The sequence below is a fragment of the Acartia tonsa genome, chromosome 6 (genome assembly GCF_053477335.1).
Source record: "Acartia tonsa isolate MP-2025a chromosome 6, ASM5347733v1, whole genome shotgun sequence".
In the NCBI taxonomy this organism is placed as follows: Eukaryota; Metazoa; Arthropoda; class Copepoda; order Calanoida; family Acartiidae; genus Acartia; species Acartia tonsa.
The window spans coordinates 39,649,296-39,665,334 of record NC_137265.1 but is presented as its reverse complement, the minus strand read 5'-3'; the positions used below and the strand labels follow the sequence as shown (position 1 = coordinate 39,665,334).

The 16,039-nt window shown below is 31.7% G+C and overlaps 2 protein-coding genes across 3 annotated transcripts in view; both read right to left on the bottom strand.

Moving 5' to 3' along the window:
* Positions 1-1,795: 1,795 nt before the first annotated feature.
* The window catches only part of LOC145322641 (syntenin-1-like), a 14,778-nt gene continuing 534 nt past the window's right edge, over positions 1,796-16,039 (bottom strand). The window contains exons 2-13 of one of the 2 annotated variants that reach the window (XM_080164814.1): positions 14,596-16,019; positions 12,724-13,340; positions 11,517-11,607; positions 11,118-11,246; positions 10,596-10,711; positions 6,802-6,873; positions 6,322-6,437; positions 5,775-5,835; positions 4,606-4,695; positions 4,186-4,296; positions 3,783-3,904; positions 1,796-3,243 (exon numbers count right to left, since the gene is read on the bottom strand). In XM_080164814.1, coding sequence (XP_080020940.1) covers positions 3,189-3,243; positions 3,783-3,904; positions 4,186-4,296; positions 4,606-4,695; positions 5,775-5,835; positions 6,322-6,437; positions 6,802-6,873; positions 10,596-10,711; positions 11,118-11,246; positions 11,517-11,607; positions 12,724-12,774 — 1,014 coding nt within the window. In that variant the 5' untranslated portion in view covers positions 12,775-13,340; positions 14,596-16,019 and the 3' untranslated portion in view covers positions 1,796-3,188. Of the gene's footprint in view, positions 3,244-3,782; positions 3,905-4,185; positions 4,297-4,605; positions 4,696-5,774; positions 5,836-6,321; positions 6,438-6,801; positions 6,874-10,595; positions 10,712-11,117; positions 11,247-11,516; positions 11,608-12,723; positions 13,341-14,595 lie in introns of both variants that reach the window. The other variant, XM_080164815.1, reaches the window with a different exon arrangement.
* Positions 15,157-16,039, bottom strand: part of LOC145323102 (protein maelstrom 2-like) — a 22,867-nt gene continuing 21,984 nt past the window's right edge. The window contains exon 19 of the mRNA XM_080165485.1: positions 15,157-15,279. Coding sequence (XP_080021611.1) covers positions 15,157-15,279 — 123 coding nt within the window. The remainder of the gene's footprint in view (positions 15,280-16,039) is intronic.

Below are 16,039 nucleotides of genomic sequence, written 5' to 3'. Positions count from 1 at the left end.
ATAGAAAACCTGTCCTATTATGAACCGGACGTTATTTTTTATGTTTTTTAAGTAACTTGTCCCAAGGGGAACCCCTGTTAAATTTTTTTATAACTCTTGTGAAATATGTGGAAAAAGATTCTCTAATATTGATGTTTTGGCTATACATATTTGGAAAAAAATAGACCATTCTCATGTAATTTATGTGGCAAATCACTTTAACTTTTTTAGATATTGTCAAATAAAAAAAGTTTGGTCTGGTCAATGTTAAAAATTCTTTAACATATAATCATATATATCCAATGCCTAATATATTCTACTAAGACATATAAAAGTTCACTACTTTAAGTATCTTAACTCTTTAAATACACTTCGTAGAACTATCCCTTTGGACGGTACATTCCCAGTGCCTTGAAATATGTACCATCATTGTATCAAATGTTTTTTTTTACGAGCGAAGCTTCTATGTAAGTCTTATGTCGATACCATCCACTACTGCAGTAGCAATAGCATTATAAGAATATTCTTTTTTTGCAAGCTTGGTATGACCAAATTGGGTTATTCCCTGAAAAGCAGATATTAATTGTTCCAACAACTGGCGAGACCTCAAGCGTAAGGACGGACAGACATTGTTTTACTTTGTATTAATGGGATAATAAACATTTTAATCAAGAAATATTTGTTTTTTTTGTTAAAGACACTTTTATTTTAATTTAATAAAATTTAAATCGCTCTAATAAAATGTATTAAAATTTCAATTTTATATATTTCTAATTTTAGATCCACTTAAAATGAAAGTTAAATTTAAATAAAAACCTTTTACGTAGGTAAATTGATCATATTTATTTTTAGAATTATTTAGGTAGGTAGAAAATATTGTGTTTTATCCCAGGGAGAAATAGGTATTCAAATGGGGGGGAGGGTTAGGATTAACCAGTAGACAAACTTGAATTTATAACTCCTGCCATTATGAGCGCTTTAAATAATTGTTGTTAACTAGACCTAATCAAAGCATTTGATTCGTTTCAATAATGCTGGAAACCTCAAAAAAAGCAAAGGTCTGCAAATCAGAGTAACAAATAAAATTCAGTTTCAGCTTTTTTAACATTAAAGAAATTAGATTTTAAACAGCAGAACGAAACACTTATGTAAATATACACCTAACAAGGATGACAACATCCATAAAAGCGAAGCACTGAAACGGTAGGACAGACGGACACTAACACTTGTATAGTGTCAGAACTGAATAATCAGAATATAAATGTATAAATGTCGAAGCAAATTTGTAAGTAAAATTGTTGAAAAACTGCTTGATACAGAATAATGTTTATGGACATACTTACATTTTTAGGACTTGATTATAGAGTTGCTTCGCTTATAATATTGTACTTTGTTGTCCCAGGAATCAGTATACCAAAAATCAGATCAATCGGATTATTAGATCACATAAAAATTTGTTGTTAAAAAGTTAAAAAATCAATATGTTTAAAATGGACTTACGGACATTCTGGTAATGATTATAGAGTTGCTACGCTTTCTAAATCGTACCTAACTACTAAAGGAATCACCATGCAAAGTTTAAAATCAATAGGACAATTCTAACATGCCTAAATTAGCGAAAAAAGCTATCCGTTACGGACGGACGGACCGACCCTAATTGTAGAAAAGCTTCGCTTTTAAAATGAGGTAATAAAGTAATGAGACGTACAGACGGATGGTCACACATAAACTAAAATAGCTACGCTTTTAAACAAAAAAAAAACATGTCCACGTGAATTTTAAAAAAAAATTGTATCATTAACAAAGAATCAAATCGTAAATTTAAAAATTTATTTCAAATAAAAATTTACAATTTTACAATAATAAATAAGATCAAATCAAAATGATAAAATAGTTGTTTCTTTCATCGTATTATAAACCGCTTACTGCGGATAAAGAATGTACAATTATAAGATTAAAAGATTGGTTTTAATCTTATGATTGTACATTTTTATATTCGTAGAAAGCTGTATATAATACGATGCTAGACATATTTTTTTCGTATTCATGAGAACCGGTTCCTATCAACCGGATTCGAAAGATTACGAGAAAAAAATTCATTTATTTATCACAAATATCACTACATGCCGCACCTAAATATTTTTTTGTGTCAAAACTTTTTAAACAATGATTTTAATCTACAGAAGGGATGATTTTGGCTTATCAAATTGTAGATGTATGATAAATCGTTGTCTTATCCCTTAAGATTCTTAAAAATTATAAATGGGTTATAATCGGAAAATACCTATCACCTAATTTTGGAAGATTTTAAATATAATTTTGGTAGATTTTGCAAAACCAACTTTGGAAGATAACAATTTTAGTAATACTTTAGTTATGTTTTTTTTAACCCACCTCAGATTTAAAAAAAATGATTGATGATTAAGATATATATGTTGTCAATGAAATACATAATAACTATTAAGCTCTAATTTTTTACAAAAAAAAAATAATGAAAACAATAAAAAAAGTGAAGCTCTGCAAATAATACTCACATCAGTATATATAGCTGTAAACATTTCGAAATTGAAAGAAAATTAGATGTCATATAATCATCTTAAGACCTGATAGATAAATGTTACAGGAATCTTCATGCAAAATTGGACGATTTTAACATTTTTAAGTTATCGTCAAGGACGAACAGAACTATAAGTAAAACAAAGCTTCACTTAGGATTGTATTATATATGTATATATAATCTGGAGTCTTTTAAATATAAATTTGCTTCAAAGGTCGACAATTTTTAAAAGTATTTTTAAAAAACTCAAGTGTTTAAATTAGGATAATTATGATTTGGAATCAAATTAGAAAATTATCAGTACCTACTCAAAGTCTTTTTTTTAGCATTGACAGTGTACATTAAGTACTAATAAAATAATAACCACAATTCAAACCTTTTCCAGTATGGCTTCGAATCCGATTAATATCCGCTGGATTAGAACATGTTCTAATTCTCAGCCATACTGAAAAATTATGTATCGTATCGTATTATAGACAATTTTCCACAAATAATAAGATAAAAATCATAACATTAATACAAGTTTTGTTATTCCAGGCCTACGGCCCTTCGGGGCTAACAAAACTGGCTTTTATCTTATAATTTTTCATTTTAATATTTGCGGAAAGCTGTCTATAATACGATGCGATAAATAACTATTTAACAACTTAATTTAACATTCTGGTATAGAATGATCCATAAGCTTCTTCATCAAAGAGTTGGACATACTAAATCAAAATAAACAAGATTAATTATATTTAAAAATTGAGCATTTTGAGTAGAAATAAATTCCTAAGTATATATAGAAGTAACAGGATGTCTCTCTGTTTGTTTGTACCAAAGGATCTTGGTAACCACCCTTCTGATTTAGTTCTCCTTTACCGTGAAGCTCCTCATAGGTCAAGGAAAGGTTTGTAACTCTTTTGGGAGAGTTTGCCTCTAACCTCCCAAGATGAAGCGCAACTGGAAAAATCCCCCTCCCTACCAATGCAATGTTTAAAATAAAAATGTTGTGTAGGGTGCCAATTCCTGTTTCACTAAATATTGGTAAAATGAATGGAAGGATGTTGGAATGATTGATATAGTAAGAAGACTCTTGTTTTTGCTGTGCTCATAATGGACACAATCATCCTGATTCTTTAACATTTGAATTAGGGTTGGGCCGGATATCTGGCCAACGTTCGATATCCTGTATCTGGATAGTTTTAATATCCGGTATCCGGCCGGATATTCGGCCCAATCCTAATTTGAATACACAAAAACTTACTTCTTGATCATATGTGAGTAGATAAAAGTTGGAATGATAGTGATGGTGACAACACTTTCTCCATTGTCAATAATCTTGGAAATATCTGTGTCCTTCAGTCCAACTACATTCTGCCCATTAACCTTAATAAAGTAGTGAGGTTTTTGTCTCGAGCAGATTCCAATTTTTTAAGATTTAATCCATAGGATGGTTTGGGATTTTATTTCGACCTTTTTTTACCACTTTGAATACAGGTGCTAGGGGCGCAGCCTAATCCATGACTACTTAGGTCCAAACACTAAGAGACTATGGCTAATCAATCAATCAATCAATGAGATACAACGATTATAAGGACCATGAAGTTGGCGACAACAAAAATGTAATTAATAATCAAACGCTTTATTTAAAGTTGTAGTTTCTATACCTCTAGAAGTTGATGATTAATAAGAACTCCATTCCTAGCAGCTGAAGAGTCCACACTAATGTCTGTAATCTTGCCATCACGGAACACAAATCCAATATGGCCACTGGAATTCTAAATAAGGCAGCAATTTTAAAGGATTAGACAATTGATGATAACTACTGTACAAACTCAATTGTTAGAAACAAAATTACCCTTTCTTACTACCTATTGAAAATAAATCTATGCAGTGTTTTGCTTATGTCTAACATACGGGGCTATCCTAAACCCAATGTAACCTAACCTAACCTAGCCTAATTTAAGAACTAAAACCAGGAAGAAATACCCCCTTTAGTTTCAATTTATTTTTATAGGAATAGTTTATATGCTCGACCAGGCACATTGAGGGAATCCGCCCGTTATTGCCCATGTGAAAACTTGTACCTTATGAAGCGTAATAGTTCTCTCAAAAGGTCTATCTCTGACTGCTAGGCTTATGGCATCTCCTTTGGCTCTCTTTAACACATCATGGGCCTAAAAAAAGAGATTTTTGATCAATTAGCAAATAACGTTGATTTAAAAGTAAAGATTTCTTCAATTTGTAGACCATTTGAATTGGTCCAATCTATATATTAATTCTAGGATATTGCACCAGATTTTCATGTACCCCAATAAAGTGATACTCGCCGCTGGCTAAAGCAATGATAACCCGCATCCCCTCCCTCCCAATGGATGAACAAACTGGTCAATAAATGGTCCGTATTAACAAACTATATTGACGAAATTTTTTTCTCTATCAATGTATTATATATTCATTGTTGTTTCAGCCATTTTGGAGATATTAAAAATTAAGATCATGGAGACACTAATGGGAGTACCTCCTTAGTACATTTAAAATGTACTATTTTAATCTTTGATATCAGACAAAAAACTTTAAGTACCATTAATGTCTTAATATTTCAATATGACTCAATTGTTAAAAATTCTGTACTTGATGTATTTTATTTAATAAAGATAATTTTCTTTAACCTTAAAATCTTATTTAATTTTTCAGTAAAATTGGTCACTTTTAACAAAAAAAATCATATTTAAATCAAATATTTTCGTGTGCTGCTATTTAGAGTCATTCATATTTTTAGAAAAGAAAGAACGTGGATCTTAAGGAATAAGACAGTTGACAATAAAAGAAATAAACTTTGGGTTTTTAACATTGGCGAGCACAGTCCAGTTTAAGAAGGATGTAGGGGAGGGGGGAGAGGAGTGGGTGTCAAATTGCTTCAAAATTTTTATGCAAGTAAATTAAAACCATTAGGTAAGATAGTTAAAATATAAATTGTCTAAAATTAATAGAAAATGACAAAGTTAACGATGATTAAAAGGGGACTATAAACAAACGATAGCAAGTGATTTTAAGCACCTTCAAGCATTAAACCTGAGTATTTTGTGATGAATATAATAGGTTTATAAACTAAAAAAATAAATTTAACCATGGCTTTAAATGAAAAAAAAAATCAGGTTTACTGCTGGAAGGTGCTTAAAATCACTTTCTATCATTCGTGCATAGTTCCCTTTAAAATATTTTTTTTCTGTTCACGCCATTGGTCGATAGTTACCTTATCACTTGAATAACCAGCAACATTGTCTCCATTTACTTGCAAGATCTGATCACCAAACCTAACAGTAGATTATGTTGTTAGAATTATCCTATTGATTTAAACCTTTAAATACAATAGCAAAATTTTATATAGAAAGGAGCTATAATTTATAATAATTGTCAGAAATAAGGCGTCATTTCTTTTAAACTGTTAGTTAAAAGTATCATTCTATACCTATATATATGTATAAATACATATATAAAACTTTTTTAATTTGATTCTTTGGATGACAAGGCATGAAATATAAAGCATAACAACTCCTGTAAGTACTTCAACAAAATGTATAATTTAAAACAACATTTTAAGCGTAGCTTAAAAATATAATTTCCGTAAAGTTGTGTTTGTTCGTGTTTAGTCAAATGCGCTTATTAAGTCAATCTGTACTTAATTTCGACCAAATGTATATAATGCCATAATTAAGAACAGTTTGACTTAACAAGCGCCTTTTGCTGAACAAAAACACACAACTTAACTGAAAATACGCCAAAAATGACCTCCTTTATACCTGAGTCCTGCCAGAGCAGCAGGAGAATCCTTAGTGACCAGGGCAACAAACACGCCCTTGTTAATGGACTTCACCCTCAACCCAATCTTGTTGTCCTTGTTCTTGCAGACGACTACCTAATATAGAAATAAGGATTTATGGGCAAAACTCTTTTTAGGATTATAGGATTCCCCTCTTAATATTAATTTTTTTTAAAAATATGTATAAAGGAGAGGGTTTCAGAGCTCGGTAGGCACTTGGAGGGAAAGCACATGACCTTATTTAATGGATATATCATTACATGAATTTTTTACCACATTTTCATGTTCTCTAATAAAGTGAAACAAGCAATGGGCTAAAATAACAATTTTCACCTTACGACCCATCCCTACCCCTCCTACTAGATGAACAAACCGACCATAGCCAGCTCAATTAGCGACAATCTATCCCCTGTTACAATATCCATGTATATTTTACATTCATTCCTAATTTATTATGTACCTGTCTGACGCCATGAGTAACTTCTGCACGTGCCAGCCCAAGAGACCCACCACTCAACGGAGCACTCATTACCTATAAACAGATATGATTATCATCTATGCCAGGGGTTTTGTTCATTTTCACATTTATATCAAATACAACTACTAAAAACTTTATTCAATAAAACCTGACTTTGAATTAAGCCACACTTGAGTACACTGATCTTGACTTAAAATTGACCTTATTAAAAATCAGCATTCTATCGACAATAGCAGGTGAGAAAATGAAAAATATATTATAAATAAAAAATAAGGCTCCATCCTTTATTCCCTTGGGCGAAAAACATTCCTTCCTTCCCATAATAGTGATTGGAAATATTTCATTTCCCCATAGCGTTACTAATTGACGGACGGACAGACAAAGTTAATTAAAGAGTAGCTGTACTACTAAAAATAAACGATCATTCCAAGAATTAATCCAATCAGACTTTAATCAACTAGCTATTATTATGTTTTTATAGCGTTACTGAGATTATTATTAATGGAAGACCCAGGATTCTTTTTCACCCCCTAATTATACCAAAAAATCTATTTGCTTATATTCTAAATCCAGTTTTAACAAGTCAAAATATCAAGATTTTGCAAATATTTTAAGTTGAATTATATTGCTGAAAAATAGCCATATTTAAGAAAATCTTTTTTAAAAAAATCTATAAAAAAGAAAATTACCTACATTAAATAAAGTCACATATTACTTTGTGTTGGCTTAAATAATCAACAAGCAAACCAGAAATTACGTAAGAGGGGAATTTTCCTCAAAAATATTACGCAATCTGGTATTACGATTATTAGTATTTTCTATAAATACCAATTACAAGGAATTACAGATCAATAAAATTTAAGTTTATAAGCAAAATGGTTAGGTAATAAAAATAAGATCAATCTTAATTTGGTGGATTACAAAAAATAATCAAATATATCGCTAGATCATTTAATACCTTGGGATTTAAATATATTATGCTTAATTTTATTTTATTAAATAACTTATTTTGTTGCCCCCCGTCGCCCCTTCCATTCCCAATGATGATACAAAATATTAACCCTTCTGTAGATTACAATTTGTGGTTGAAACCTAATGGACCAACCAATCAAAATTCAATAAATCCCCCAAAGTTGTTAAACCAACAAATAAGAAATCGTCATTATAAAACTTTGGGGACTAGTGTAATAAACAACCCATTGTCCCCTCCCTCACTGGCCAAGTCCCTAAAACCCTGCAGGGCACAATTCTTGCTGTCTAAAGTACTAATATTAAGTTAAGATACCTTGTCCATTTTCAATGTTAATTACCTCGTTAAGGTTATAGTTCTTTTTCGATTTCAATACATCATATAAAGAATCCGAGAGCATCATCCACTTATAATAGGATAAGATACTCTAACGCCAAGTAGGATATCACAAAAGCAAAATCCGACAGACAACCAAACTTTGTCGTAACTATGTATGATAATGAGTCGCCTCTTTTTATGGGTCACGAAAGTTCACCTGTTCTCACTACTAGTGTTTGTGACAGACTTATTTAGGTCCAATTTTTAACATCTCTAGTATGACGTATAGTTGTCAAAATTCGAATCTGACACCCCCTATTCCTAACAGTAAGCAGACACGTTTAAATTTACACTAATGACGCGGGTTTACCTTATCTATAATTGTACACAGAAATTTCATTTAATACCTAGCTTTAATTCTATGAATTGTAAGACTTGAAATAAAAGTTTGGCATGTTGTGGTGTTCTCCTGCCATATTTTCACTTTCAACTAAACAATATTCTTTCATCCTGACCATGGAACAAATAAAAAGAAGGAAGGACAATTGTATTACATAGGGACAAAAGTTGCGTTATAGAGAGAACTTCCAGAAAAAGGTCGTGAGATTAAAGTTGAAAGGCTAGGAGTATGGGCATAAATGATGTAGAATAAACGTGGGGAAAAATTGTCGTAATTTAAGCTTGCTAACATGGAACTCATTTATTGGTCAGTTCGTTAATCCAGTACGGGAGGAGTAGATGGGGTAAAGAGAGTAGAAGAGACGAGTCGTTTTTTTAGCCCGCTACGTGTTTCGCTTTATTTGAGAATATGAAAATCTGGTGTAAGATCCAAGTAATAATAAATCCATTGTGGAAATAAAACAAGAATGTTATTAAATCTAAAGAACATCTCAGGTGGGACTAATCTGCTTTACAGGAGAGCATAAGAGGTAAATTCTCCAGCTACTAGGTTGATGAACAAAAAAGCTATTTGTGTTTTTAAGCAATATGCATATGGTCAAGAGAAGAAATTCAGATTATGACCTTTCTGTATGAACCTTCCCTGAAAAGTATATCCCAATTTTCATGGCCATTTCAAAGAAATTATTTATTTCAAAATATTTTCTTTCTTTAATACCTACTTTTGTCCAATTTGAACTAACTGTGGTTTGTAAGTGTGGTTATGGCCTATTTCCATTCAACACCCCACATTTGTACTGATATTCTCAGGCAGGGATGGGACATTGGACTGGAAATTATATTGGTACCTAAAGTTTTATGAACATGATCTCTTATTTGTTGGATGTTTCATTACATATTGATTGGGCTATTTGAGCATAAGTAACCAAACCTTTCCACCAATGATTTTAATCTAATACAAGGGGTAATTTTGTTTGTCGTAATTAAGGGTTCTTTAAAAATTCATTCAACGCTACACATTTGTACTGAGCTGGATCTTTAAATCATTTTAGTGGTGAGCCAGATCGGGGTGAGCCGAATTTCAGCCAATCACAGCGCGGCATTTCATAAAATGCTGTGCTCTCATTAGTGGAAAGTTGACTCCCCCCGATCTGGTTCACCACTAAAATGATTTAAAGATCCAGCTCTGATATTCTCAGGCAGGGAGGGGATATTGGACTGGAAATTATGATAGCAGTTAGTACACAAAGTTTTGTCTCACATTCATTGAAATAAAAACTTTATAAGGTTGCTTACAATTTTAGTGTCTTAACTTTTCTACTAATAATTTAAATCTACAGAAGATGTAATTTTGTTTGTTGTAATTGGGGGTGTAAATTAATTTATAGTCCATTGTCTTACACCTTAAAATTCCTGGATATTCTGAAGGGAGAGAGGACAATAATAAATATTTTAATTTACTTAGTCTTTCAAACGTAACATGATAAGAAATGATAAAATTATCGTCCATTGTCTTATCCCTTTAGATCCCTGATACATCTACTTCCTTTCACTTCAACAACCCGTAGTTTCAATTTTCTGACAAATTCAATAAACAAGGATAACTACTTACATAAATGCGAAGATCTTTCACCAGGGAAAAATTCATATCTAGCATTACGAAATATTTTTAAAAACTTTTTTATTTGTGGATAAATGTGATGTAGAATAGTTCAAGCATAAATTCACCCTCCAAAAATTGGCAAATAAGCAATTTCTTAAAATTTTTTTGGCTAGAAAATTGCAGAGCAATTATAAGAGGTAAAATTCTCACAAAAAAACATACCATACTATTTGATGTTTTTCAATAACTTCTTATTTCTAATCTTCATAAAATATACTTCTAATAATTTCAATTTTTATTTATAACCAAAAATCTTAAGGAATTAGTCAATTGAGACCAGTGATGAATAGGACAATGTCAGATAGATTGATTTACATCCCAGTCTTCATCCCAATACTAATATTAAGCTACTTAAGATATGATATTAACAAAATAATTGGGGAAGATTAATTCATCGGCCATGAACCAATCCCTGTAAAATCTTACCTTCATTTGAGGAATATATTCCGGCATATTGAGAGCAATTTCTCTTTCTGTCAGCTCCATCCCCATGAACTCTGTTAGTGAGGGGTAGGGGGAGGTGGGCACCACACTCGTCTCCTTTAACAATTTTAGTGTCATAATTTTAGGTCTAATAGTTATTATATGCATGTTAGAAGCGGCATGAAACTTGTCATGATGACATAACAAGCGAACCCACTCTTTCATTATCACTAGACACGATAGACAGGATGTTTATTTAAAATATGAGTTTTTTGGCTTATTGACAACATTTGATTTTTTGTAACCTTATGATTCCAAGTACACAATCATTATTATAAGCGAAGCATCGCTATACCTTTTAAGACCTTTTTAATTAAATATGCCCATATCGCTTGTTATAGTGTTCTTAGACTGACTTGTCGACCTTTGTTTTTTATGGGTGTTGGATAGAAATCAAATCATTTTAATTTTCAATAGGTTTTGATGTAAAAATTTTATATAAGGTAAACATAAAATGTTATTCCTGTGAATGTGTGGAGTTTGGAGCAGATGGATAGACAGAGGCTGGGGAGGATGGATACAGGTTGTTTGGGGCTGCAGGATTGCCTCCATGTGCAGTGTACCCACCAGGTACTGGAATCACAGTATTGTCTCCTAGATTTATGGTCATGTGAATATCCACCAGATGTATGTGTGTATGAAAATTCTTGAGACCGTTGTTTTCGAAGTCCTTGGGTCTGTATAAATTAAGAGAAAGCACTAAATTTTATGGTTGTTTTATTAATAATTAGCGGCTATAAACCTTCCTAGGACCTATGAGAAGATACCCTGTAAATGAGAACCATATTAGCGAGATCCCTCGATAGAAAAAAAACATAAAGACAGACAGGCAGACACAATGTTACTTTATCATATGGATACTACCTATAGGATATGGAAGATTATTCTGGTGTTGAATAGCTTGTTGTTGTGCTCCTGTGTGACCTCCTTGTCCTTGTTGACCCTGCTGTGTCACCTGAAATAAATAAATTAAGATCTTCAAATGGCAAAGTTACTAATGAATTTAACAATGTAAATATTATAATTTTCTTTGAGTACAGTTGAAATTATTTCATAATATTTAACCTTTTTTGTAAAAAGGTTTGAAGGGATTGTTTTTTACTTAAGGTTAAACTAGATTATATGAATTATATTGGGTATTGAATAACCCTGCAGGGTTAGGGCCACCGCAGGGGTCGGCATGTAAAAAAAATTACCGTCACCCTTCTTTTTGATTTTATTAAAAAAATTTCAGGTTGTAATTTACTCAAATATTATATAACTTTAGGAATAAATTACAATTTAAGAAAAAATCTTGTTACGTATTGAAAAATAAGTTTAGAACAAGAACGTTTTTATTAAAAGATAACAAAGATGATAAATTACAAAGGAGATCATTGGACTTCTAGCAGTTAGAGCCCTCTGTTGTAATATAAAATTAAAACAAGAATAGTTATTTCTTTCATCGTATGAATAACCGCTTTCCGCGGATATATAATGTACAATTATGAGATTAAAACTATTTTTTTTAGCCACGAGGTGCCGAATCCGATGGCACGGGCTAAAAAAATTGGTTTTAATCTTATGATTGTACATTTCTATATTCGTAGAAAGCTGGATATAATACGATGCTAGACATAGTTTTTTCGTATGTATGAGAACCGGTTCCTATCCACCGGATTCGAATAAATACGAGAAATAATATTATAAAATATATTATAAAATGCTACTTGTGGCATATTCAGCTAGAAAGATAGATTTTTCTCAAAATAAACTTACACCGTTAATTTCTCAGTATCGCATCAATTACCAGCGTAATCTCTCAAATTGCTTGTTGAACATCGACCCAACCCCCCATATTTATTTGATATATTAAAAATAATGAGGTTGAAGTTTTTTCGTTTTCAATTTAAGGAAGGATAGGTCATATTGGAATATAAGTAGCCCCACGAGGTTAGGGTACCGCAGGTATCGGAACCTCGTGGTTAGCATTGGGAGTGAAACTAACACCACCCTCCTTATTTTCTTTTTTTTAATAAGAGGGGGAGGGTTCAGTGCTCAACAGCCATTTTGTGGAAAAGCACCAACTTACCCGGATCATCTGATCAACCTGCATATCTTCTAGCGAAGGATACAACGACATTTCTATTTTTTAATTTGTTCTGAAAATATCATAAGGGAGGTAGGTGACAATATTCGCGTTAAGAAAATTGGTGAAAAAGTTTGGACACTACTTTGTGCTAACAATATAAATTTTGAAAAATCTAACTTTAGTAGCCAGTATATTTGGTTTAATTCTTAACTATTAGGGAAAATTCTATAAGCGTAGCACCTCTACAAAAACCTCTCGCACTTCAGTATGTCCGTATTAAGCAATATTAGGATGACATAAAATGCTTTTTCAAATTTTAATTTATTTTGGTTTCCTCATTATTAAAACATAGTAATGTTTTTTTTCAGATTGTTTGAGCTTCGCTTTTAAGGATATAAGTATTGTCATCCTTGTTTTTAACATTGACTTGATGCTGTAAAAATAACATTGTATTAATCTGAAAATAATAAGTTTTAACTAGAATTTTATAGGTTATAAAACAATATTATAATTAGGTAATTTACTCTTATTAAAGCTAATTTTCACATTTTCTTTAATCATAACTATTAATAATAGGTATTTATTAAACATTTTTATTAATTTCGTCACTATCTTCACTATGTAATCATTTTACTGGTTGAATTAATACTACTAAGAAGCTAAACAAAAGGCAGTGTCTAAAGTTATTTCTAGTCAAATAATTACATATAAATCTAACTTAGTCAAGTTAGCAAGTGCTTTGTAATGCTTTGACGGTGATTAGCTCTGGTAATCTAATACACAGTTTAGACATGAATTCTCCACTAGCGTACAACACAATTTACGTCAATTTGATGCGGGACCCGTCCGTCCGGAATTTACATGGGGCAGAAGGGAGGTAGTTATCACAAATGTAACAAGGATACTTATGTATCTAGATAGCGCAGCAGTAATAAGTAGGAGAAAACTGTTAGATTTAATCAAGAAATATTAACAATTTAAAACTTTTAACATAAATGTACTTTTTAATAACAAATACACGTTATGAATGAAATCATAGCCAGTGCAGGGATCTAAAGGGATAAGACAATGGCCATATCCAAATTGACAATACATGAAATTACCCCTTCTATAGAGTATAATTAATGGTTGAAACATAGGACACCCAACTTTATGATCCAAACAATCAAAAATTCACTAAAAGTTTCCAAACGAATAAGAAATCGCTATCATTAAACTTTGGGGACTAGTGTAATAAACAGCCAATTGTCCCCCCTCTCTCTCACTGTAGCCAATGTCAACGTTTATGTCTGTATGCACTGCACTGGTCTGTACCGTTATTCATGCGAGTTTGGAAGTGTGTGAGGAGGAATGCCTTGATTTTGAAGGTTTAACAAACATATTATAGTTATGTAGTAGCTGCGCTACTTATAAAAGGGAAGTTTCTAACCACTTTCTTTTATAAATATGACTCATATTAGATTTAGTGTTGTTTAGTTACTTATTTTATTCATGGTATTGAACATAGACGTCCAAGGGTGGGGGTAAAGGGGTGTTTACTCCCTCCTCCCCGAAACATTTATATCACTCATTTTGCCTTTCTCAACATCTTTAAAAATACATTAAATTACACCCCTCAAACCTTGAAACCCATTATTTTACCCCCCCCCCTCAATATAAAAATCTAAAACTTTCCTGGTATGAAAAAATCTATGCAGCACGATTAAATATTATTAAAAGGTAAAATTTTTAATAATGAAAATTAGGACAAAATGCATTGTTTTTCTGCATATAAGAGTTCAAAATAATTATGCTGTAATGTTAACAAGACAAGTAATACAATAATCAATGTAATTTTCAGGGCCATTGAGAAAGTTTCTTATAAAAATCAACCTTTCATGGAACATATTGACGAATATACAATACTTATTAATCACATATAGTATCACATTAGTAATTTAATATTGTATCATTAAAACTTTCATACACACGTTTGATAAAGATTAAACAGCTTACTAAGCTTATCAGTTACAATTATTACGTAATTGTAAAGATAAACGTAAGAGTTAATTTTTTCATTAATTACGTCTATTATTTGATGATTAAACTTCAAACCCGAAATTGTTGGATATACATACTACATAGACGTCAAAGAGTGGGGGTAAAGAGGTGTTTACCCCTCTAAACTTTTAAAAACCCTCATTTAAGGGGGGGTGGAAGTTAGGTGACCCGATTTTTCTCATTTTAGTTTTAAAAGGAGAAGTCATTGGAGTGGGGTGTTTGGCATTTATCTCTAAAGCTCTAAAAATGTTTTTATATGGGAACATGGCAAAATATTGAAATCACTAATTTTAACTAAAATTCTATCCATGAAATTAAAATATTTTTTTTTGGTCTGAGTAGACACCTAACCATACATAAATATTACATTAAAAGATTTTTTTTTATCACTGGTTAAATCATGTCCTTGATCATTAGAGGATTTGCTACAAAATCAACCGTCACTGTTTTATAATCATAAACATCATCTTTGATGTCTTTCTCGTCTTTGATGTCATCAAAACATTGGACAAACATCTTAGTAAACCAATTGCAATTGCATTTGCTTAAAACCCATTCACCATTTACCAATTCAGCGTGTAGATTTTTTAATTTTACGTTCACATCATCTTTAATGTGACTCAATATGTGTTTGTTAAGAGATGTTTTATCTTGAAATGATTCCGAACATAGGTCACAATTTATCATTTCAGTGATGCTAGAATGAAACCGTTTTTTGTGCCTAGCTAGGTTTGAGCCATGTTTAAATGTTTGCCCGCATTCAGCACAACAGTATGGTCTCTCCCCTGTATGGGTTCTCTGGTGCAGTCTTAGATCACATGGCAGGGCAAAAGTTTTCTCACATGTATCACATGAATGTGGTTTCTTTTTAACATGTTTTCTTTTACGGTGTGTATTTAAATTATTAATGTTTCTAAATGTTTGTCCACAGAGTTTACACAAAAACAGACTTTCACTTGAATGAGTAAATTTGTGACTGTTCAATCCACCAATGCGCAGGAATCTTTTGTCGCACATCTCACAGGAAAAGGGCTTTTCGCCTGTATGAATCATTCGGTGGGTAACAAAATGACTCTTTTTATTAAAAGATTTGTTACAAACATCACAAGAATATGACATTTTATTGTTTATTATATTGTGTCCACGTAAAATCTTTTTAAGTAACCCTTTTTTATGGCAGTGTTTCATTTTAACATTTTTTTCTTTAAAATTGATGGTAATAGCAGCTTAGAACTCGTCAATGAAGTAAAAGGACACTTAGGAGCATCCCAGAAGG